The sequence below is a fragment of the Corapipo altera genome, unplaced genomic scaffold (assembly GCF_003945725.1).
Source record: "Corapipo altera isolate COAL_440 unplaced genomic scaffold, ASM394572v1 68, whole genome shotgun sequence".
NCBI lineage: Eukaryota > Metazoa > Chordata > Aves > Passeriformes > Pipridae > Corapipo > Corapipo altera.
Window position 1 is genome coordinate 3,603,881 of NW_020884919.1, and position 25,264 is coordinate 3,629,144.

General features: G+C 40.7%; 2 protein-coding genes and 1 long non-coding RNA gene across 9 annotated transcripts in view; 1 reads left to right on the forward strand and 2 right to left on the reverse strand.

The window, feature by feature from the left end:
• Nucleotides 1–1,747: 1,747 nt before the first annotated feature.
• On the reverse strand, nt 1,748–4,050 carry LOC113953318. The gene is made up of 5 exons (XR_003529841.1): nt 3,910–4,050; nt 3,314–3,344; nt 3,028–3,032; nt 2,335–2,375; nt 1,748–1,768 (listed from the first exon to the last, which is right to left on the reverse strand). It is a non-coding gene; the product is annotated as an uncharacterized LOC113953318 (long non-coding RNA).
• A 5,527-nt stretch (nt 4,051–9,577) lies between these two features.
• LOC113953264 (basic proline-rich protein-like) lies at nt 9,578–14,475 on the reverse strand. Its single transcript, XM_027656244.1, has 3 exons — nt 14,387–14,475; nt 10,599–11,360; nt 9,578–9,793 (listed from the first exon to the last, which is right to left on the reverse strand). Exons 1-3 carry the CDS (start codon nt 14,473–14,475, stop codon nt 9,781–9,783), a joined length of 864 nt encoding a protein of 287 aa, XP_027512045.1. The 3' UTR covers nt 9,578–9,780.
• Nucleotides 10,887–25,264, forward strand: part of GTDC1 (glycosyltransferase like domain containing 1) — a 179,147-nt gene continuing 164,769 nt past the window's right edge. For 4 of the 7 annotated variants that reach the window (XM_027656261.1, XM_027656266.1, XM_027656269.1 and 1 more), the window contains exons 1-2: nt 10,887–10,929; nt 20,483–20,584. The gene's annotated coding sequence lies outside the window, so the exon portion shown is untranslated. Of the gene's footprint in view, nt 10,930–20,354; nt 20,675–21,874; nt 21,956–25,264 lie in introns of those variants that run through there. The other 3 variants (XM_027656262.1, XM_027656264.1, XM_027656263.1) reach the window with 3 other exon arrangements.

Genomic DNA, 25,264 nt, shown 5'->3' on the forward strand with positions numbered 1-25,264 from the left:
ACATCCTTTTTCATTCAGGCATTTGGCAAGCCAAGACTTCACAGAATGTAATGTTTAAATTGCTGTTTGTTACTGGTGGTTTCTTATTGTAGCACCTCAAGTACTTCAGGAGAGGACCTAGGGCTTGAGTTCTTCTGTAAAGACACAACTACTTACTGTGATTATTTGGTGCTTTATGCTGCTTAGTTAGGGTTAGTTTAAGGTTAGAACAGGGTTGTTTTAGGGTTGTTTTAATGTGGTTTTCTGCTTTTAAGCAAATCCAGTTTTCCAGTGACTAACTCATGATTTGTACTGAAACAAATATCTAAATCTTCCTCTCCCTCTGACAGAATTAACAGGGCTGGATGGCACCAGAACTGGGACCAGCACTTGTTAGAGACTTCCTTGTCTCTTCTCTGTGGATGCTCTGGAGGAATAAATCCTCTTGGGGGATTGTCCCATCAAATATGAGGAAAAGGGATATGCAACACCCTGACTGTGTCTTCAAAAACCTTCACAACAGCCTGAGACCTGCTCAGAAACCTTTGGAGCTTCACAGGCAGGAAAAGGACACCTTTTTCCCCCCCTTTTCCAGACTCTAGGGTTTATAAGCCACGGAACTGACCTGAAGGAATATCTTTCTTATAGATCTATTTTATGCAAGTTTAAGGGTAATGAAAAGGGAAGGATGATGGCTAATTAGCTAATAAGATGCTTGGTGACTTCTTGTCAGAGGTAAGCAGAAAAACTAATGAAAAAATGTTGATTTTTTTTATGCTGCCTTTAGATTTTAAGTATATGAGTATATGTAATATACTTTCTGAGAAATAAAAAACCCCAAAAAAATCAGTGTGGATTTGACAAAATTTCAGCTTCCTGATGATACATGCTCAGACATTCAGGGAAAACAAGCAATGTTATCAAGGTTCCACCACATTATGTGACCTGTGTGAAGAGTTCAGGCAGAAACTGAGACCTGATAACACTTTATAATAAATATCCTGATGGGGAAAAATATTGTGAAATACTTTTACAGACAAATGTTGATCTTGAGCAATTTTCTGCTGGTCAGTGGGCAATGCTGAAACTTGAACCCAGCACTGGTTTTAAGTATTTTTGCTCTATTCAGCTCTGGTATTAATCTGCAGCAGCATGTCACTGTGCTGGAGTGATTTTTGCTGAGCTGATGGATGTAACTGCCTGGGAAGAGTTCTTCCAGATCTGCACTTTGTATTGCAGTTGTTAATATGTTTGTTGCTTTTCTTATCCAAATTTTAGCTCTCTGAATGTCATATTAATTAAACAAATTCAGAATGGGTTAATTCAACAACTGGAAGGTTTATATTTATCATTGTTCAGTAGTACTACCCAAGTGTCAGCTCTTAGTTTGAAAAATTCCTCTGAACTAGTAAACCAGAGAATAATAAAGATGCTATAATTTTCTTTCACTAAAATAAACAGAATATTTTCTTAGTTAATTGTTTACATGTCTTACTCCTGTCACTTCTTTCCTTTCATCCTTATTTTTCTTGTTTTCCTTTATTCACATTTCATCTCTTGAACTCCTTATCTCTCTAATCCCTTATCCTTTATGTTCTTGTTTTATCTCTCATTCCACCATTTTATTCCCTGTTTCCTAAGCCTATCTCCCGTTCCATGTTAGGCTCCCCAGGCTTTAAATGCCCTTTGAACCCTTTTTCCCTTTCCCCCAGTTCTCTACCTTTCTCTTCTCTTTAATTTTTCCTTGCAGCAATCTCTGCAGAACAATACTAGAAGTCGAGCTGGCAGGCTGACAAAAAAAAGCAGTTGGAAAGAAAAGTTTACTCAAAGACAGGCACATTTCTTTTTTTCTTTTTTTTTTTTTTTTTTTTTTTTTTTAAATCTATAGGAAGGTGTTGCCAAATCATCTGCTTTTTCAGATGTGAAACTTTTAGCAAAGCTCTTTGCAGCGCTGATGTGAAGGAAGGAGCAGGAAACACTATCAGGTTGCCAGATGACTTGAGGATGGTGAGGTGGGATTCTTAATGCACGTGACAGCAGTAATTCAGGATATTATTCCTCATGTAAAAATAGCTATGCAAAATTATCACAAAGGCTTTGGTATAAAAAGATAAAAGCCAGGAAACTCAGAGGCTGTGCAGCTCTTTTTATCTCGTTTCATTTTGGTTAGAGGATTGTGGGGAAGTAGCAGAAGAGATAGAGTGTTTACACTGCAGCATCTGGGCCAAGGTGTAGTCATGACAAAAGGTTATTGTATTCCTGCCTGGAAAATGGGTGGGAAGAAGAGCTGAGTGTAAAGGTGATGATCTTAGGCTAGGGGCACACAGGCAGAGATGGGAAAGGTGAAAGGCAAACCTGGAACACGGCAGCAAGTATCTAGAAATCAGTTGGTGGGCCTGTGAACAACAGAAAATATCAACTTGTACAGGAGTGTGCTTGTTACTGGGGGTAGAATAAACCACTTCAGGCTTTGCATCTTATAGTCTCAGCTTTCTAAAAGCTCAAAGAGATGTTCTTTTCCTGAAGCTGGAGCGACTTCAGTTGGCAAATATCTCTTAGATTGCATTGCTTTATTCTGAATTTGAATTTCGCTCCTGGAAATAACATGGTGATGAGAAGAGAGCCACAGACAGGATTTCTTTCCCCTTCCCCACCACCCGAGCCGATGACCCCGAGCCTTGACTTGCATTCCTAATAGGATAGGCTTTCCTTTGTAAGAATTCTTTAGCACCTGTAGGTTATGTGTTCAATTAGCATCTATATCCTGAACCGAGCCGAGTTGCACAAGCTTTGAAAAAAGTAACAACCAAATGGCTAATTAGGTCAAATTTGGGGCGTATCAAACTTGACAGTGTCTGGCTTACATCACTGTGGATTTACATAATGGAACTTAACGGCCCTGAAGAGTCTGTTGTGTCTACCCTGATGACTTCGTGGAAGCTTTTTCCCATAATTTTCTTTAAAATCTAAAATATTCACTCAGAAGAATGTCTTCTTGATAACTTTTCTGTTTGTCCTGTGTAGTGCAGGGCTTCAACTGCTCATTACCTGGGCTATAAACACAATAGTATTGCAATCAGTTATCTTATTTTTCAGAAGTCAGTAATCAACGTCAGCAACCAATTGTTTAACAAATTTCCTTTTTAAAACCAAAGCTATTTTTCAACTGTTTGTTCAACTACAAAAGCCTGGGAGACATGGCAAAACCCATGAGGACTCAAGGTAAAATGCCTCTGGTTGACTTTTCCAGAGATAATACCTACCAATGAGCAATAATTAAAAAAAAGCAAACAAACCAACAAAATCTTAAGTTAATAAAGTTTTATATTCTTACCGTGGCTTCCTCTGTCTTCTAGCAGCCCATCCTGTACATCAAAGGTCACAAAGAACACAATGAGTCACTATCAAAACCCAAAGAATGCTTCGTGAACAATTACTATACATAAATTGCAGGCTGGTATTTCGTTTCTGTGCCAACTCACAGTAATACAGCCCATTTCCTCTTCATTTTTTTTTCCCTGCAGCTTTTGTCCATAATAGCAAACAGCTTTGTTAATCTGAGCTTGAATTTTTCTTTTTTTTTTTTTTTTTTTGTGTACTTATACCTTTGCCTTTTTGAGTAGTGGGCAGCAGTGGTATGAAGTCTTTTACTACAGCTCTTAACTCTACGTTTCTTCGGTGTCAGAGTCCCCAGCAACTCTATAACGCTCTATAAAGCTTTGTAGCCAAAAAAATCATTAGGAATACTGAAAGGGTCCCCTTTGAAACCCAGAATCAAAGCATCCCCCAGAGAGGAATCAGCTGTACATTAGCTCATGCCTGGCAGAGCGAGTGAGCACCGTGCAGCTCTGAAACCTGTGCGGATCCTTCAACGCATCCATTCTCTTCTGGACCTCCGGATCCATTCACCCAGTTCAGCCAACATGGTACCTTATGCACATTTACTCCCATGCACGTGGGACAAAACAGGCCTGTTTGAAGTCAACATTATCTTAGCAATCATTAACCTTGGTTTTTCATCCTGCAATCCCCATTTTTCCCACTTTTGGCAACACCTTGTGTGCACGACTCTTGCTGCGATCCCCTGAAAGAGAAGCAGAGATGTTCACTCCCTGCTATAGTTTAACATCCAAGAAATAAAAAAAAACTCTAAAAAATTCGCTGAACAAACATCGCAAAGACAAATAAAGGAGAATTGTTTTTTAGAAGGTATAATTTATGTGTGTGTGCATGTGTGGGTGTGCAATTAAATAATGAAGGCAAACCCAGATTTATAATGTCGTCGTGTTATTACCTAAGCACTCAAATTCTGCATGCTGGTCAGTTTTTAAGTAGTCTGCTGGTTAATATTTATTGTCTTTAACGAGCAATATTATGGACTAGAAAGTTGTGATGACAAGTAGTAACAACTGGCATTCTCTCAACAATTCCACAATAAGAAAAGAGGGAAGTAAGATAATATCAGCCAGCTTCCTTTTGAAGAGGTTTGGTTAAGTCAGAATTCTTCGTTTGAGAAAATTACAAAGCAAAACTACTTCAGACTATTCTACCTAGCATGGGAGGAAGATAGTAGATATTTTTAATGTTCCTAAAATAATCACATCCTATTGTACCCCGCTCTAGTAAAAGGTATACTGAAGTAAAACACTGCTTTTTTTCCCCTTCTGAATTGTGAGAACTGTTCAAAGACCCTTTGCTTCAGTTCATGATAACAGAAGTAATCAAATGTGTTTGAGGGGTGTATACCATACCCTGGCCATACACTGGAACACAGGACACAGTCAGGCCCAGGGCTTTGATTTGTCTTCAAAGATATTCATATCAACTACCGACATAAAGGTGACTCCAAGAAGAGTTTGTGATTTTCATTACAATACACTTGAAAATTTTGGAGGCTAAATTTTAATTCTTTACTCCATTATTAACCTTACATATAAACTTGCATGTGTTTATCCGTGCAGTTTCCAGCTTTCAATCCCTAGAAAGGAGATGGGAGCACTTACGTATCTTTGGGGATTAAGATCTAATCCTGGAGGGATTCCAGGCTGGCAGCATTTTATACTTTTAAAAAGCAGCACTACAGCAATTGTGAATAAACATAGGTACTAACAGGTCCTCTCAAGATTGGGATATGTTGTTAAAATGCTATTCTGGGGCAATAATATTATCATAGAATCATTAAACCATTTTGGTTGGAAGGGACCTTAAAGACCATGTCATTCCAACTCCCTGCCATGGGCAGGGACATCTTCCACTAGACCAGGTTGCTTAAAGCCCCATTATCATGTAAATCTCATAAGTTATTACTTATTAATAAAAAAAGTGCATTTTGCATCGAGTGAAAGCTGCTATAGCAGGATAATTCATAAATCTTTTTTGAACCAAATTTCAACAAAGCATTTATAGTTTTTGTACATTCTTGGTTGATTAATTCTGCAAAATTACATATACACACATAATCTCCATTTTGCATATGCATATGCATTTGCTTATACCTATCTCCAAATTACAAGTGGCATAAGCACTGTAAAATTTGCATATATCCAAAAGAAGACTCCTGCAGGAGAACTTTTAGACATGTGACCTCTTCTAAGTTACACCAGTAATATATAAAAAATTCCCTGTCACTTATGATATGGAGCAAAATGAAAGCAGAGGTGATGAAAGTTCTTGCTTGTGACTGAGAAAATAATACATTCTTTGGTCCTTCCCTGCAAAGAAAATATTTCTGCCTTTTTTTTTTTTTCCCCTCATTTTCCTTCTTCTCTTACACTAACTGAATGTGGGTGGGAAACAGTAGAAACAGAAAGGGTCATGTTTGCTCCTCAAAATTTGAAGACGGTGTTTTTTTCCTTTGCCACAGATGCTCCGTGCTCATCAGTTGCCGTGTACTTCTGAGAGAGAAAAGAGAGAGAGAAATTGCCAATAACATTGGTAACCTTAAGTGTAGGCATGCATAAAAATTTGCTGAAAATTGGGTTGTGGTACATGTTCTTATTTTAGATTTGCCCTTGTTAACGTCTTTTTAATAAACAGGTGCATACACTTCCCCAAGCTGTCACTGTTGTTTATCCAGTCTGCACACTTTATAAATCTACTAATGGAATAGACCCAATCATCTCAAGGATCTGTGCTTTAATAAGCTACAGCCTCAAAGTTTTCAGGAAAATACTTTCTGGCACTATAGTTCTGCTGGATACAAGCTTCACAAGGTTTGTTTTTCAAGATAAAAAAAAAAAAGTGACACAATTTCACATTTCAGCACAACGTAATAGAGAGTTTCATACATGCTTGACATTAAGATTAGCAACAAAGTGGGATGGGTGGAAGGAAAGGGAAATAAAAAGGTGTAAGAAAGGTGGAAAAGGCTTTTTTTTAGTGAAGTTTGAAACCAAGAGGATGCTTCCCACTGAGCACTTGGACCAACGAGGTGTAAACTCAGGGTTACTGTCACTAGGTAGCATCAGCCTCACCCCCAAAGTTTCATTCCTTTCTCCACCTCTTGACCCAGGACAGAAGAGCCCATCACGAGACAACAGAGACACTGTTTTAAATTCCTACCAATTCCTAGTTTTAATTTCAACTGAAATCTCCCATTTTTTTTTTGCAAATGCTTGAACCATTAGGCTGCAATTCAAATCTTGGCCTTGCTTACACAGGCTGTCCCTGGAAAAAGACTTTAGGTGGTGAATGTCAAAGGGATGCAGGAGCTTCCTCTCCACACTGCAGTCTTTCATTGTAATCACAGTCTCACAGGTCATTCAGAGAGTCACCCCAACTGCTTGACCACTCCCTCGAGAGTGCTCAGGTACTCAGAGTTGTGTTGATGGAATGTGAGTATGTTGGCTTAATTTGGGGCAGCTATTTCATATCTGTGAAGAGCATAAATTCTCTCCAGGCTTTCCCTAGAAGGTCTAAGTAAATACCTAACTTTGATTCATCCTAACATCAGAAGGATGTGGACTTGCTGGAGGGTGTCCAGAGAAGGCCACAAAGATGCTCTGAGGGCTGGAGCCCCTCTGCTATTGGAGACAGGCTGGCAGTTGAGCTATTCAGTCTGGAGAAGAGAAGGCTCTGGGAAGACCTTAGAGCTCCTTCCAGTGCCTAAAGGGATCCAAGAGAGCTGGAGAGAGACTTTGGACAAGGGCCTGGAGTGACAGGAAAAGGGGGAAAGAGTTTGAAACTGAAAGAGGTCATGTTTAGATGGGATATTAGGAAGAAATTCTTGCCTGTGAGGGTGGTGAGACCCTGGCACAGGATGCCCAGGGAAGCTGTGGCTGCCCCATCCCTGGAAGTGTTCCAGGTCAGGTTGGATGGGGCTTGGAGCAAACTGGGATAGTGGAAGGTGTCCCTGCCCATGGCAGGGGGCTTGGAACTAGATGATCTTTAAGGTCCATTCCAACACAAATCATTCTGTGATTCTGGATCCCATTCAGGAGACCAAACATTCACTGCTGCATCCCATGGTTCTTTGAGAGCAGCGGCTTTAAAGAAACTAATAGTTACAGTCCATGTATTAATACATTTAATAATTACTTTGCTCTTGAAATAGGTAAATAAGTTAAAGGTATATAATGAACTGCAGATTCCAGATTCATCTCATGAGCTTTTAGATTGCATGGCTGGAGATCAGTATTGTCTCATCATAGATTGCAAACAGTAATTGCTGAAATTTTTTCTAAGTAACACCATGGGAAGAGTTTCTCCTTTTAATTCCTTGCTGAAGGTGTCAGTTTGATAGCCCTGGAGAACATAATTTGTAATATTTATCTCACAGAATCACAGAATGGGTCAGGTTGGAAGGGAACACAGTGGGTTACCTGGTCCAAACTCACTGCTCAAGCAGGACCATCCCAGAGCACACAGCACAGGATTGTGTCCAGGTGGGTCTGGAATACCTCCAGTGAGGGAGGCTCCACACTTTCTCTGGGTGATCTGTTCCAGTGTTCAGTCACTGCACAGGAAAGAAGTTCTTTCCCATGTTCAGGTGGAACTTCCTGGGCATCGGTTCCTTCCCGTTCCTCTTGTCCCATTGCTGGGCATCCCTGAGCAGAGCCTGGTCCATCCTCTGCCCCCTCCCTGCAGACACTGACAGACATTGATGAGGTCCCCTCTCAGTGTCCCTTCTCCAGGCTGAACAGGCCCAGCTCCCTCAGCCTTTCCTTGTAACAGAGAGTCTCTTAATTTTGTCTGTAGCCTCTGCTGAACCCTCTCCAGGAGCTCCATGTACTGAGGATCTCCAGAAGTCAGGGGAATGAAAGCAGCAAAATAAACTTTCACTCTCTCATTCAAGTTAATTGGAACTGGATGATCTTTAAGGTCTCTTCCAATACAAACCATTCTGTGATTCTGTGATTTCTTAACTAAAAGCTTCCTATGCTGCTGTCAGAAGAGGAACATTTCTAGCTGTCACCAGTTTGGTTTGCACTCAAGTCTATGGCCTATACCTGAGAGGTCAAACAACCCCTTATGTACATCCAAAGCTCTCCAGCTCTTAAAGGGCTCTTTAAACCTAGAACTTGCATATGACCTGATGTAATATAAGTTTCACAGTGCCTCATTAGGTGAAGAACCTTTGAGCAGCCTCTGTGATGGTCCGAGTCCCGGTGATCCACACGGAACTCTGCTCACAGTGCAGACTTCACCTCCAGCGTTATTCTTTCTGGGAAAAAGGCAAAAAAAGAAAAACATTTTACAGTTTTACAACAGCAAGCCTGGGTGCAGGACAGATCGAGTGATTTGCCATGAAAAAAGTTAGGGAGGCTCATTAGAGGCAAAGTTATTAGGCCAAGCAAACAGTTAATCCCTGTTACACAGAGGTAACAGAGTTGCCAGCCTTGAACTCTAAATTAAAGGCATTCTCTGAGCACCAGAGAAGTGACTCTTTTCTGCAGCTTCCTCAGTACCATCCGTCTACCATAATGCTGTGGTGTTTTTCTTTCTTTAAATTCTGGGCTCTAACTAATTACTGGCAGGAAGTGCCTATTTTTATGCCATTAGTATGCAAATGAGCAAGAAGTAGAAAAATATTCTAAAGGAACTGTTACAATATCTGTCCACAGATTACTGGCCAATTAGAACATGGGATTAGGGCTGCAGGACCCCAAAAGAGTATGGCCAAAGTCTTTCTGCTTGGGTGCCTCAAGTGTAATTTTAATGGGAACTGTATATACACGGTCCTTTTCCTAAAAAAAAAAAAAAGGGGAAAAAAAAGTTCGAGCCTAAATTGCCTGCTTACAAATGAGCACTTTTACGCTTGAAAAATAAATGCCTTCACTTCCTTGCCTCAATTTTTCTATCAATAAGTTGGGGTTAAAACATCCTGTTTGTCTGTGTTCCAGCACACGCTGGGGGCAAATTATTCAGCCAGACTGAAGGTCTCCTCATCTGTCACCCCGTTTGAAAGACACGATCTTACAAAATTATTTATAAGGTGTGTAATAAATATTAAAAGATTTTCAGGTTTTATCACTTCTGCCTAGGTAAAACCCAGGAAGAACTGTCTGCCTTGTGACATTCTGGCATTTCCATATCTTGACAGTCAGGAATTCGAAAGTGCAGGACAGTGGAAAGTTATTGGAAAACAACTTTACTAGGCTTTTGGAACCTAAAAACTCGTGAAACAAAACTCCGCATTGTCCTGAGGGTATTTCTTATGCAAATCAGCCTTCTCGTCACTCTTTCATAATCACTGACTAGCCAGAGCAGGAAAAAATACATAACTCCTCAAGTTACTGGTGTTGATGCTTCTCACAGCTGTACTCTGTGGAAATTTTGCTTTGTCACTCCATTAGATGTTACTCATTTTGACTTCCTATTAAAAAAAATAAAAAAAGTTTATGTCTACATACCAGAGATAACACCACGCTAAACTGAGTCAGTGTGACAAAACATTTCTCTTCTGAAAAAGTTTTCCTGGAGAGGTCTGCCATTCACTGTGGCCAAAAAGAGGGTTGATACACCTGGTTGGAATGATAACCTAGTGGATCTAAGGGATGGAGCACATCTCCTATGAGAAAAGATTGAGAGAATTGGGATTGTTCAGCCTGAAAAAGAGAAGGCTTTGAGGTGACATAATTGTGGCCTTCCAGTACCTTAAGGAAACTTACAGGAAAGATGGGGCAAGACTATTTGCAAGGGCACGTAGCGATGGGACAAGGGGGAATGGGTTCAAGTTGAGAGAGAGTGGGTTTAGATTACATATGAGGAAGAAATCCTTCCTTGTGAGGGTGGTGAGGCCCTGGTACAGGTTGCCCAGAGAGGCTATAATTGTCCCTGGATCCCTAGAAGTGTCCAAGGCCAGGCTGGACAGGGCCTGGAGCAACCTGGAAGGTGCCCCTGCCCATAGCAGGGGTGTTGGACTGAGATGAGCTTTAAAGGTCCCTTCGAACACAAACTATTCTGTGATTCTGTGATGATTCTATGATAACACCTGCCCAGCTCTCCCAGGAGCAGCACCACCTGAGAAGGCTTGAGCCAAGGAAAAAACACACACCTCCTACTCATTTCTAACCGGTAACAGCCCTGATTTTCACTCTTTTCAGCTGCTTCTCCCAGAAAATCGTTGGTTTTAATTTTTTTTATTTAGCCCACCTGGCGAACAACTCCTCGTTATTTACCCCTTCCACCCCTCCCAAACTCTTCCTGAGTGTCTCCTCGCTTCCTTCGCACGGTTTGTTTCCCCCTCCGCATCACTTCGCTCAGGTTCCCTTCTCCTCACCCCCCCCACCAGCCCCGCTCCATCAGCCGGGACATCCCGTGGGAGCCCCCCGGGTGGCGGGTCCCCTCTCCCCGCGGGCAGGGAGGGTCCCCGGGCGGCGGGGCGGGAGGGGGGGCCGGCTCTGAGCCGAGGGAGGGGCCGGCACGGCGGCGCGTCGGTGCCGACGGTCTCCAGGCGGGAGTGAGGAGGAGGAGGAGGAAGAGGAGGAGGAGGAGGAGGAAGAGGAGGAGGTGAGCGCCCTCGGGGTGGGGTGAGCAGCGGGGCCGCCCGCGCCAGCCCGGGAGGGAGGGAAGGGGTCAGCGGGGCGGGCGCTCGGCAGGACCGGCGTGGAGAGGGGGCTCCGGGCAGGGGGGAGCCGAGTGGGAGCCCAGAGGACCCGGCTCCGCCCGCCGCGGCTCCGGCACCTGCGGAGGGTGGACCCCTTGGGATGGAGCCTGGCTGGGGGGAGTCAGGGCCGCTCGTCCCCCCGGGCAGCCCCGGTGCCGCCTCCAGGCCGCCCCAACATGGCTGCCGGGCCGGGCAGGGCGGGCAGGGGCTGCCGGGTCCCCTCGGCTCCCCCCGGCCCTGCCCCCGGCCATCCCCGGGCGGCGGAACGCGGCCTGGCCGGGCCTGGCCCCGCAGGTGCTGCTGGGGGAGCTCGGGCTGCGCCGCCCCGGGCCCCCTCAGTGTTTAAAGCGCCCTTCCGCGCTGATACTCTTGTTTTTACCTTTTGGTTTTTTGCTTTCGCGTCCAGCGGCTGCTTTGCGTTTTTGGTTTTTTTTTTTTTTTTAAGCAGTTAAATGGAATGTAACTGCTTTAATGTAAGCTCCCAGCGTCAAAATGTTAGTGCATGCAAACAGTTCTGCTGGTGAAACTACCTGGAAAAACGTGCCTTAGCTTTGGCATAGCATCGTGCTTTATAGAAGGAAAACCAAAAACCATTAAGAATGCTTAAGTTTTATGAAATATGTAGATTTTAGTTTCAGTATTTTAGGCTAAAAATGCCGTGGGACATACTGCTTTGCAGCTGAGGAGTTGCTTAAATGTAGTTTGCAAAGCATATCCCAAGTTTAGGGAAGTGTGTCTGGGATGAGTGGGACTTGGCAGGTTTTAACACATGACTGCGGTGGCTAGAGCAGCAGATTGGAGGAGAGAAACCCTTTTAAGGTGCAAATACATGAACTTTATTACTATTTTTTTTTTTTTATTTTTAAGAAGCGGAGAAAGAGTTCGAAGCTTAGTTTATGGGAGGGTTTTCTGGCTGATGAGAAGTGGGTGCACATTACTGTGAGTCGGTTTAGCCAATAGACAGGTAAAGTCGAGCAGCAGGTTTTAGTGTGGCTCATGACAATGGTTTGGCATAATTCAATAGAGCTATTTTATTGGACTCTATTAACCTGGTTAACCTTAAATCTTAACCATGATGGGGTTTTCATGTTAAGAACCTCTATACAAAAGCACAGTATTGAATTTTAATTGAAGCTTTCAAGGCCTAATGTAGAGTGTATTCTTCTTGCTTCATCTTTTTTCTCCCTCTTCTTGGAAGTCCAGGTGTACTAAAATCAGTTTAAGTGCGTGAATCCAGGTTACGCAAATCAATTAAGGGCAGGCAGGATTTTAAATCAGTGCTGGCTTTTTTTGTATCTGTGTGCCTGTCACATGTAAAAAAGTGCGGGTCCTCCTCACTATATTTGTAAACACCGTGGTGTTTACAAATGTAAGAGTATACAAATCCATCTTGTAAACATGCGTTGTTTACAAACTTTTGGATCAGTTTCCCAGTTGATTGATAGCGATGGTAGAAACTAGGAAGCAAGCTCTGTTCAGCTCCAAGTGTTGGTACTTTATGAATAGAGCACCAAATTCCTCCCTCAGCTGGTAAATGCACAGTTTGAATTCTCATGCAGTAATACTGTTACACCTGAATTTCAGCCTTCTGGGATTTGCCACTAGTTAAATGCCTGTTAATTAACTCTTGTATGTCTCTCTCCTGCCTTAGGATCAGTACCAAGTGCAGCAGGTGCTGCTGCAGAAGTCATGCCTGTGTTACAGCTGAAATGTGTCCCTTTTGCTGCTAAGTCACTCAGACTCCAATGTAAAACTTATACAACTTCCTTAATGTTGTTTTAAAAGATATAGACGTATTTTAAAGACCTGGTTGGCTGGAGGCCCATTTTAGAGTGGCCGGTAAAAGTAATAAACTATCCTCAAACATTTCTGCTCAATAAAATTCGAGAATATGAAAACAAAAAGTTCCTGGCTTAGCTTTTTATAAATGTTTTCTACACCCTGTGACTGCAAAGTGCTTTGAGCCCATAGCTCAGAGCCACATGCCTTGGGCACTGTAGGCCTCTGACCCAGTCTGCAGAGTGGACTCTGCTACTTTCTGTTTTGATCAGAGCAGCGAAGGTTTATGGTCTCTGACCAACGTCCTGCACTGGTGAGAGTGTCTAAACATACATTCTGTCATCAGAGCAGTATGTTACCAGTGTACTTTCCTTCGCTCAGGACTCCTGGAGTAAACTTCTTGGGCAAAACCTGAATGGCTGTTGGAAGCTGTGATTGCCCCCAGGCACTTCCTGATATAGGGAGGAGCCAGTAGTTTTAGAAGCATTTACTGTATTCAGATTCCTTACTGTTTGTAATATGACTTGTTAGATCTGGGTTCTAACTTGTAGAAAATAAATAAAATATATATGGATCTCATTGTTTGGCTTCACAAGATCAGAATGTGTTTGTCCAAAACTGTTCTGTATGGTCCAGGCTGGGAGAGCCATTGGGATAAGGCATTTCTCCTGCAGCTGTTGAGCTTTTTGCATTTGATGTGAAATGTTGTCTTGTGTTAGCTCTTCCAGCTGCAAAGATGAAGTCTTGTCCAAGGAGTTGAGATGTTCCCTGGTTAAATAACTGAGTTAACCGCTGTTCCTATAAGAATTGGATCATTAAACTGTGTGCTCAGAAGAAACATATATGTGTACCTGTGTGAACAGAATTGTGTTCTGGTGTAAGGAAATATGCTGAAAATATATTTTGAGGTTTGGCTTTTAGTGATATGAGTGTTTAGTTGTTGTAAGTGTTCAAGGCCAGGCTGGATGGGACTTGGAGCAACCTGGGCTAGTGGAAGGTTTGCAGCGGTTTGGAACTAGATGGTGTTTAAGGTTCCTTCTTACCCGAAGTATTTAATGATTCTGTTCTATGATACTGGTATAAATAACAGGACCTTAATGTTGACTCTTCTGTTTTAGGGCCTCTGTGTGCCACTGCTTGAGACATGAGCTGCTGTGTAGTGGGAGTAGTAAAAAAACAAAGGCAAATGATTTGCTCACTTGAACAGAGCAAGTATCTCATTGTCTGGGATTACTTGTATAATTTACTATTACTTCTAATCCAAAAGAATTGCAAAATTGAAGAACAAACTCTAAATACATGTTAGGATTCCTTTGGAAAAAAAATGGCTATCATGGGTTTTTTTCCCCCATTTGTGAGTGAGAAATGCACTCTACTAAGTTTGTAAAGCAGGAAAATCATGTTAATCTTTGGTGGCAGAATTGTTAACAGGGGGCTGTGGAGAGGCAGCCTGCCCCCAGCCATCCGTAAGTGGTGCAGTTAGCAGTGGGGAAGCAGTGCCTGAGTGCTGGAAGGACACGAATCCCAGTGTGAATTTCACTTCTCCATGGATTTATATCAAAGGATGTCTTAAACGCGCACCTTCGCTGGCCATATTGCTGCACGTCAGATGTGAAAGTAAAAATAAACGTGTGAAGCACCAGAGTATGAAATATAAATCTGCAAACCATGTCTCCCAACAGTCTATTATCCCAAAACTGGACCCCACTCATATGGGTATATGGGAGCATATATATATATATGTTTTATTTTTGATCGGTAGTATTTCCTGTAGGCAAGAAATCAAAGATATTTTCAAGTTATAAATGACTTTTAGTCATTTATTTAGTAAGTAGGGAAGTCAGGATTTCAGATTGCTGGTATTTTGGGTATGTGCAGCTCTTTGATGTCCGAATGAGAGCTGGAGGAATGTCTAAAATTAACAATGAACTGTGTAACATTAATGATGAAATGCAGAAGTTGGAGGTAAACAGGCACTGAGTGTGGTTTGGTTTTTTTGCCCCTTGAATAATTGTTTTTTTAGGGTTGAAACAAAGAACACAAACAGTTGAGACACACAAATCCCAAGTTAATGCTGTATAAGCAACTTCAGTTTGGGTATTTGTGTGTGTGTAGGTTTACATATAATCAAACATGAAAAATTTAATATGTATGTGATTAGCAGAAGTTTTCTTCTTGGCACTTCAGATGCAACTGGATTAAATACGTTCTTCATAACTTAATTTTGCTGGAGTGTTGTGGTTTTGCTGAATTGTTATGGAAAATCGGTGGAAAAATTAATGTCAGTGTGACCGAAAAAAGGGGAATTTAACCAGTTTTGCATCTGAAAACATCTGCATTGTAGCTCTACAACAGTGTGGCTTCACGTGCTATTTTCCAGTTTTGTTCCAAGCTTATTTTTGAGCAGTCAGATGCCTGTTTGTGCAGCAGGTTGTCTGTGTTAGTGATGCTCAATGGGACAAGTATGATATTGCCATAAATACCGTGGGAATGTTTTCTTCTTGGAGCTACAACAGCAGTTCTTAAAAAGGTTACTTTGGCCATGCCTCTGGCAGCAGAAAACTTGTGGTGATCGTGGTCTTGATGAATAAAATACCATCCAAAGTGCAAGATTTCTTTCACAATCGTTTTTAGAAGCTGTCATTGAGGGAAAAACACACCCCTCAAGTTCAGGCCTAAGTAATTGGATGCAGATTTAATATGATGCACTGCTTTATTCCTTCTCTGGGATGGAATCCATGTCCCATGTTGGGCATTACTCACCCTGGCAGGATTCAGTGGTCAAGCATGTTGGAATGAAGGATGGAGACCTCGCTGTTGCCATGAGTTATTTCTCTCAAGAACTGAGAATTTTGGTTCATCCTCCGAAAAACCTAATAAAAATGTTCATAGTAGAAACAGAAGTGTTGTAAAGCCATTGTATGGGAGCACTTGGAGAATGTCAAACCCTTGTGCATGCAAGAGTAAATGTTTGGGAATGCTGGAAACTCGGAATGGATGATTAGCCAAAGCAGTGATGGTGTGGGACTGTAGTGGCAGAATATTTGGGAGAAAGAAGAGCAAGCACTCTGTTTCTAGACCAGCTCTTGGAAAAATATCTTTTTCTTCTTCTTTCCAACCAGGTTGGTTTGGAGAGGGAAAAACAACCTCAAAGCCTTGCATGAATTACATTATTATGGAGTATTTGACTGTATAGATCTTGATTCTGTTTTATTGGGGTTTATTTTATTTACTGGGTGACACCTTTGTAAATAATATAGAAATAAAGTCCCTGTTGCATAGTGAAAATAAGGTGTTTTTATAAATATCTTGCCTGGTGCATATAATTAAACAAGTGATTTCTCAGAAACACCATCATTTTAAAAGTAAAATCTTAATTGAAGTACAACTTCTCGTTTCATCTGATGCTCAGCATCATATTTCCTACATATCTTTCTGCTTTGATATTTACTTTACATACAAATATGCCAGAAAACAAAAATTCAACAAGTAGTTGAACATATTGCGTCTTTTATATTCCGTTTCTTTTCAAGGTTTACACAAGGAATAAGCTGTGAGATGACTTTGCAAAAGAAGAAATCCATCAGGATTCTGTGAAATTCCGTGTTTTGTGATTTCCCAGTTGAAAGTGTTCCCAATTTCCTTGTCTGACTACTGGATTGCAGTTTAATACAGCAAATTTCTGAGTGTAACTTTGTGCTTGGTTTGAGTTAAAGTTCTCCAGATAAACAGTAACATTGTTTTGTTGACTTCAGAGAATAATTTCTTGTCCCGATCTTGCTTTAAGAAAACTTTAATGAGAAATATGCTCTTGTTGTTGCTAAGTCAGTTTTCTTTTTGTTGTGATTTAAACATAAAGGCAAGATTTATGGAAATGACTGCAGGGTGGTGCTGGCCTAATTAGTCATTATTTCTGGCAAGGCATAAAAAATTGGTCGTTCTTGTGCCTATAACTAATAGTGTGCTTTGTATTTAATCTGTAGGTCTTTTGTAAAACAAATGGTTGTGCTAAAAACTGCAAGATACACACATTTAAGGTTCTTATAATATTATTTTGCATGATGTTTTGGGGTGTGATTTAAGTTCTTCATTGATAGTTAAATTTACTGTTATGTATATTTGTATATATCCTTTACAAACCTGTATGTTTTTAAAGGAATAGTAGTAGCTGAGCTGGAATTTGCAGTAGCAATTTTGGAATTGAATATGGCTTTTCTACTAGTGTCTATTCAAGGATTAAACACAAAGCACTGCAGTGCTTTATAAAAGTACTAATACCTATTACAAGTTTTTGCAAAGAGTTTTAGGATTATCCATGTGATATGTTCACCATTGGGCTGAGGGGGTGTCTTTTAGGGCTTTCTTTTTTTGTAGGCCTTGTTCCAGTGAATTACCAGTAATTGTTATTTCACCCAGAAGCGACCCAGGTGACTTAGGAATTCCACCACCTTCAGCATGTGGAATGTCTTTCCTAATCAGGCTTAAGAGAGGGGGAGCATTAACACAGGAATGATTGAAACCTGCCTTCTAAAGGGAAAAAATCCAGCAGGGCATGTGACACAAATGCTCCTCCTCTGTGCCTTTGCCCTCTTGTTGTCCAGCCACAGCTTGTGCTGCTCTTGGATGTCCCTGGTGACCAGGGGACACACCTAAAGCTCCAGGAGGCTTTGCATGTGCCTCTCTGTGAATCCATTTCACAATTAAACTTTTAAAAGTCGCAACCCCCAACATGGAACTGCAGTTTCATGGTAGCTGTGACGTTATTTTACTATTCACACTGTGAATTTCATTCTGTAGGAAAATGAATATTATATTGGCCTTTTAAGTTGGTTGTCAGTGGAGAATAGGGGAGCTACACTTAGAGCATCTGTATGCAATCTTGGAGACAAGTAGGACCCTCTGGAAAGCTGTTACTGTTGGGGCAGAACTAATCATTCTGTGTGAAATTATATAAGGAGAATTAGCTCTGACTCTACCTCATTTCCTTTCATACCACTGTGAAAATAAGCTTAGAAACGTCAAACCTTCCCTCCCTGTTTCTCTAAGTACTTTGTTAAATACTGCTTTTTATTAAGGCTTATTTATTGTAGGTGCTAGAAAAGAAAATATAACTACCTGTAGCTCTAGGTACTAATGGGATGTGCACATCCTTGCCCAGTTGGGCAGTTGTGATTTCCTTCTCAGGATGGGATTCCTGGGATCAGTTGCCATTTTCTTCTCTGTACTTTGACTTTATTTCCCCGGTGAATCATTCAGAGTCCTTCACATTTAAGGTAGCATGCTTGATGTGAGGGAAGATTGTCAATCACAGCCTGCCTTGGCTATTTAGAAAAGAGAGATATCAAAAGCCTGCTTGGAGCTCTAAGGGGCAGTCAGGTCACCTGCTGAGTCTCCTGGCAGGAACCTAAACTCGTGCAGCCTTTAAGTTTAGCAAAGAAAACGTGGATCTCTGGAGGTCATCGCTCTGCACTGAATGTGTGAGCATACAGCTCAGTGTAAAGATAGATATGTATAGGCCATTTCTGACATGTTCCTCTAACCAGGTCTTAAAAACAATCAGTGAAGATTTGTGTAACCCCTCCATAACCTAATCCCTTGTTTAACTATCCCTGGAGGTAGCATATTTCCTCTAATACTATTCTAATTTTTTTTTTCTAACATGTTAAGCTTCTTGAGTTGGTTCTTTTTTTTTTTTCTTGTTCTGCTGTGGATATTGCAGTAGTGGGACATGATTCTTGTAATTGCTTGTAACCTATTTTGAAGCCTGCGCCCTCTTTCTCTACTCATCTTTTTTTTTTGTACTCACCAAGCCTGTTTAACTCTCCCAGATTGCTTGGTTTTTCTTCAGAGCTTTTGTTTCCTGTTTCTGTATTGAGACCTAAACATCATATACAACCTTAATCAGTGATGAACAGAATGAATCTTACCATCTTTTGCATACAGTGCTCCTATTATTATTATCATCAAAAATTTGAATTATTTTTAGTTTTTGAAAAATCAGTATTAGAAGTTCAGTATTAAAACTCTGGTTTCAGTTCTGTTAATCATTTAGTCCCACTTTTTTCAAGTAGAACTCTGCTTCCCAGAATGCTCACAGCCCTTCCAAGGTAACTGCCAACCCTCTGCAACATTTTGTATATCATCCAAGTAATAAATAAAACATTAAATAATCCTGCAATGAAAATGTAAAGAGGAAGAAGCTCATTGTTTTCAGAGTCCTGCAACCCGGACCTTGTTGCAGACCTGACCTTTGGAGCAGAATGGATGGATTGTGCTCTGATCCCTTTATAGTCTTTGGGACCATTGCTGGTCTTACTTCTTTCTGTCTGTGTCTACCTCGCACAAAATTGGACAAATTAAATCCAGCATCTTGTAGGTATGGGTGTTAAGGGAGGGAATGTTTTAATGAGTTGAAATTAAAAAAGCTTGGAGAATGTTTACATGGATCAGCACCCATGGGTCAGTGGTGGTTCAGTTTGTTGGAGTGATGTGTAAAACTCACCTTTAATTAAACTTCTGTGTCTGATCCATACACAAATGGTTATTCTTCATTGCTGCAGGTCGACACTTTAAAAAAAATCTTTGATCAATCAGATCTCAATATTTGAAGTGTTATTTTATGAATCATGTAGACAAGGGAGGAGGGCAAGAAATGGTCACTCTACTTCAAACTCTTGTCTTTCATGCTCTTTGCTTGTAACATAATCTGCAGGCATTTTTATGTTGTTTTTCTATACCTGATGTGATCAGAAACACTTGATTTTATCCTCTGCGCTGGCATTTCCAAAACCAAAGCAACTAAGAGATGCTGCAAAAGAGTTGGAAAGTAGCAAGGACTGTGGCTTATAGTTAAGGCAGATGTGATTGCAACATCTGTGCCTAGGAAAGCTGCAGTCTGATCTGCCTTCTGTCTTCAGGATTTCTGGGATTCCAGAAGCAGAAGTGGTGCAGATAAGACATGTCCTCTGAGGTTTTGAAAGGCTTCTGCTCAGATTGTAAAGCTCTTCCTTATTAGGCCCATAAGAAACGCATACCCTCTAGTGCAGCCAAATGGGTATCATTGTTTAATACTTCTCCTTGGGCTCTCCAGTGGTAACTCTGCTCCATGGTGGTGTTATTTGGGAAGAAGAACCTCTGTGGTTGCCCCTGTGTATTGACTAGCTGAACATATTACTGTGTGTGGTAATTTCTGGCTTGGAAGCTGTGATGTGATCTGAAGAACAGTTTATAGAGGGTTTTCCACCTTTTTCCTTAAATTGGACTCTCTGGGCCTAAAACTTGGAACTTCCAGTGTGAAATCTCCATTAGAACACACTAGTAAATAGGAAGAAAAGCCCCAAAGCCTTGGCATCAGACAATCGAAAATTTATTTTCTTTAGTGATTCTCCCCTTTTCCAACTGTGTTCTTGCAAAATGGGTCTTTGCCCTTGGTTTATTCTCAGCGCAACAACCCTGTTGGTTTCTGGATGGCATAAAATTCTGCCTGTTCCTTTCTGGGTTATTAAGAAAGCCCTGCCCTTTTCCCTCATCTCTGAGCAGCAGTTGGGTGTCTGCTTCCTAATCTCAGGACTGTCCTGCTCACACTGGGGCTCCCTGCTCGCTGTGCTTTGCTTTTGCTGTTGTTTCTTCTGAAGGCTGTGCCAGGTGAGATGTGCTCTCTGTTCTTTCCCCTTTCAGGTGAGCTCCTCTGGCCCAATGTGCAGCTGGTGGCCATCCTCTGATCTAGCTATGCCTTTTTGAAGGGACTTCACTTAAGGCAGTGCACAGCTGGCAAAGCAGGTATGATCCATGGGAGTTCATCAGCAAACTCTTCAGAAATGGAAAGATAACACTGCTCTAACTTCACAAATGTGTTCTGCAGGAGAAGCAGTAAGTAAGATATTAATAAAGCAACTGGGTGAAAGACGAAGGCAACATCCACGTGAGAAAAGCAGGTGGTTTGCGTTATTTCCTTCATGTGTAATTTTTATGTTGATGTCATCATAACAATGCATGACAAATTAATGTGCTTTTCTCTCAGTGATGTTAAAAATGTGGTTACCTGAATATCGATGTTGTTCAGTGCTTAGAAATATCTGAAGAGTTTTATTCCTCACTGGATTATTATATGTTGTGTTGGAAGTTGAACAATATATTTCACTGCAGAAATATACGCTTCATTTTATCCTAAAATAAGTTCTTAACGGTCTGGATGTATTAATACTAATTTTCAAAGTTTACATTTTTAAATGTTAGTTATTAAATTCTGTTCAAGATGTAAACTCTATTCTGTCTCTTAGCATTAATTATGCAAGTTTGAAATTCTTAGTTTCATTTCAAGGTAGGGCTTTTTATTTGTATGTAGCTGTTGAAATAAATTACCAGTACAAGAAAACATTCTACTAATAAACGAGGGATGCCTGGAGTTGGCTCTGCTAACTGAGACAATTTAATTCATCCATCATCAGGGATGATGTTTCTTAGCAACACAAAGTATTTTCACCCGGGGCGCTTTCACAAACTTTCACATTTTTCTTCAAATACAGCCTTGGTAGTGTTTTATGTGACCTGAAGTTCGTCCATCTGTCCTGAAGCTCCCAATACTTTTCCATTTTCTCCAGTGATCAAATGATCCGGTATATGGGTTTTTTTTTTTCAGCTTAATAATACACAAGCTGACTAGAGAATCGTTTCGCATGTCAGATTTTCCAAAGGAGTTCTGGGAAATTATTTGTTGCTCTGTATAGCAAAGCTAAAAGTTATTGAAAATGTGTTACAGTTTCATAATAAAACAGATCCGAAAAATATTGGCTTGGGAGCCAACTAAATGCTTTCTGATAGCCATAGCCTCAAGGGGGATACTTGGATCATTTGTAATAAAGGGATATCTTTGATATCTTTTGGTGAATTGACTAGTATTCTGTTTAGATCATAATTTATGAAAAAAAAACCTGTGTTGGTACTCAATGCTATATTATCAAGTTGTTTGGGTGTAAGAATTGCCTTAATGTATGGCCAGAATTTTCCGTGTTTATTCTTTTAATGTGCTCTATGAAACCAGACTCTCCTTCTTGCTTTCCATTTTTTTAATGCATGTGGGGATGATTTGATCAGTGTAATTACAGCCTGGAATTGCTGGGGAGACTTGGCTTGCTCAAGAAACCCCTTCAGGTATGTAACAGGTGTTAGTCAGTATGGAGAGCAAACATCTTCCAAGAGCAATGTGTTATTTTGCTTTGAGAAATAAAATATCTTTAATTTTTGGTAAACCTCTCTGAAGACTTCTGTTATGTGACTGAACTTCAACTGCTATCCTGCTTTGAGAAGAAAGATTTTAGTGGTTATAGGATGAAAGTTTCTTTATCAACAATGTGTGGTGATAACTGTTTGAAAAATGTTGTGGTGAGGTAACTGCTACTCAGCTTATTTCACAGCAAAGGTGTACAGAAACCATTTCAAACATTGGGAAAACAAAGTAGGGAAACACTGGTTTGATTCTTCCTCTTAGTTAAAAAATGCTGTGTTGCACCTCATGTCAGCTTTAATTTGCTGAGTTTTTATATAAGCATGTAAAGTCTTTGTACATTTATGCTAAGAACAAATTGGAAGAGTTGGTGGGATGCTGTTATAGAAGGTTTTATTGCTGGTGGTTTAGACTGTATGTGGTGTTTAATGCACTGGTGAGTATTTAGGGAGCCCTGAGATTTACCAATGAGGTCTGTGCTCTCTGTCATTGAACTGGATGCTGTCCTGTAAGGATGACATCTCCCAAGTGACCTCGCTGGTAATTCCTGTGTGATTCCAAACTAAATGGCTCTGGATTTCTAGGTGGTGTTTGTAGTTCTGAGACACTTAATTGCACGTCTGAGCTTGGACATCTTGTTTCAGGTGATCTTTACTGCAGTGTAGGTGTTTCATACCCTGTTAGTGTCCAGCATCTTGAGAGATCTCCAGATGTTCCCTGGAGTCCTTTGAGGAACTGCCTGAGTTGGAGGCTTTATCTGTTATCCCACAGCAAACAGTATGTGAAGAAAGGAGAGAAAGAACATTTTAGCAAAGGCCTTTGCTAGCAAAGCCTGTAAAAGTCTTTGAAAACAGCAGCAGTCACTTGTGTCCTGTAAGTTGGAACTCTGGCAGCTTGTGGGAAGGTCAGGGCTCTGTCTGCTCCTGCAAGGCTTTGTTGCATGTGGTGACAGACTGCATTTTCACCACCTCTACATTCGCATCCTGGATCATCTGGGAAGCTCTGGAATCAGTTGCAGGCTCTCCTTGCCCTTTCTGTTTAGAACATTCCCTGCTTGTAGGTGTAGTTGTGGTGGCTCCTTGAGGTACCTTCACAGTCTGATGTCAGGGACTGATGTCAGGTGTTTGCCTTGCAAGAAAATAATGTAGCTGTGCTCTCGTTTCAAACCTGTATTTGCACCTCAGCACATGATATTTTGTTCTGTAATGCTGCGTGTAAAGACTGACTTTTTTCAGAAAGTCAAATTTAAGGTATTTTTTAGTATTGAAATCTCTCCATAATTGAGACTTTGCTTTTCCACCTGTAAACCCAATGTCTGAATGTACAGAGGTAAACAAAGCACAGACTGTTTAGTATGAAATGAAGCCTCCCAGATACTCTCAAAAAATTAATCTAAGAACAGTTTAATTTTGGGGAAAACTTCGTTTGGGGTAGAGAAATGAAGAATTCCAGGGAATTCACAAGCAAAATACAGCTCTCTGCTGTGAAGTACTGGAAGCAGTGCTAGTGATATGTCAGTCCAAGGTGGAGAAGAGGAGAAAGCTTCTGATAATTCCAAACAAGTTCTCTTTACTTGAGAACATTTTTTATATGGCCGAATGGTTACTTAGGATAGGTAAGTGCTAACAAAAGATCACCTGAGTGCATTACTATAATTACTAAATATTACTTTTCAACCACAACCTCTCCTGCCTGACTGAAGCAGCTGCTGTGGTCCTTTTCTTACCCCTGTTTTTTTTTCTCAACCAGATTTTCCCCATATTCTATGCAGTTTTCCTATGGTTGGATATAAAGACATGAAGAATTGATAAAAACTATCTTTTTGAAGGTAGTGAAAGGTCTGGACTCAGTCTGATAAATAGAGGGGGATAACTTGTAATGAGGAACACACAGTAGTGTCAGAACTGTTGTAAATTTTCAAAAACTACTTTTCATCTTCATCCAACCATGATTCAAATAAAAGAACGTTCCCTTTATGGCCTGCAGCACAATACAAGCTGTACTTTGCTAGCTTTTGGTTAAAGCAATGAACATATTATTTGAATTTTAGGAAAGAGAATTTGAAAACTTACTATATTTAGGATTTAGTCTGAAGTTATAAGAATAACTAGTGGTTTTTGCTGTTGTTGCATCTTTCAGTGTTCATGTGCAAAGAATGACGTGATCAGAGTTGTCACTGGGAACATTTAGTTTTTCACGCAGAGTATTTTTGGGCAGCTCATATTTGGAGGAACATGGGATGGGCTGTAAAAGAACTAGTCAAAGAAATTAGCATTTACGTTAAAAGGTCACAAATTAAAATTGTTTGGGTACTGTTTCTGCAGTTAGTCTCTGCAAAAATAGGAAAAGGTGATTGCAAACCAATAAGACTGAAGCATTTTTCAAGGTGGATGTTTGACTTTTGGGATTCTCATAATTTAACATAACCGTGTCTTTTTGGAGACTCAGGAACTAAATGATTTTAGGCTAATTGGCATCTGGACATGCTTAGGGGACATCAGATGTCCTGTACACACAGTCCTTCTGTCACTTGTTGTGTTGGCATGTAACTTGTGATAGGTGAGAGTTACTTGCATGGATTTTGATTGAGGGGGAAAAAACCTGATTATCTTTGGATCACTCAGGAATTGAAATAAGAATACTATACTTTGATAACTTTTGGAAGCTCTATGCTAAACCCACGAGGGCTCTTTTTAAATTTTATTATTTTTGGTATTATTTTATTTTCATGGGTTTTCTGTAGACTGTGGAATTTCCAAGCCCAGGCCAGGCTTGCTTTTGCAGTGCCTGGCAGTGTAACATCAGGTGGTGTAGTATGACTTGTCTGACTCAGGATGATTGTAACCCACCCCTCTTCTCCTTCCCACAAATAATGTGGGTTTTTTCTTTAATCTGTCAGTGTTGCTGTTTGTAATGAGGACTGATGTTCCATCAGTCCTTTTCTGCATGTGAGATATGTTTGAAGTGATGTGGTAGGCTGCTGCCTAGGTCAGTGTAGACCCAGCTCTAGAGTAAACACTGTTTTAGAAACTGCATAAGCTTAAATGCTGCAATACAAGTTTTGGGTCTAGATTTTAGGTTCTGGAAGAGACTTAACAGCCTTGAGGAGAAGGCTGTCTCTCCATGGGACAGAGTAAATGTAGCTTGTGGTAAAAATAAGTAACATTTCCCAGTTAGGCAATTGGCAGATTTTGCACCTGCTTTTTCCAATCCATATTGTGTGGTTTAGTGCTTTT

Bases quoted from the DNA above. Each gene is read 5' to 3' on its own strand.
- LOC113953264 (XM_027656244.1), bottom strand. From the start codon at position 14,475: ATGGTTTGCAGATTTATATTTCATACTCTGGTGCTTCACACGTTTATT. The intron at 11,361-14,386 runs GTGCGCGTTTAA...TTAAACACTGAG, and splicing joins CAGCAATATGGCCAGCGAAG to GGGGCCCGGGGCGGCGCAGC.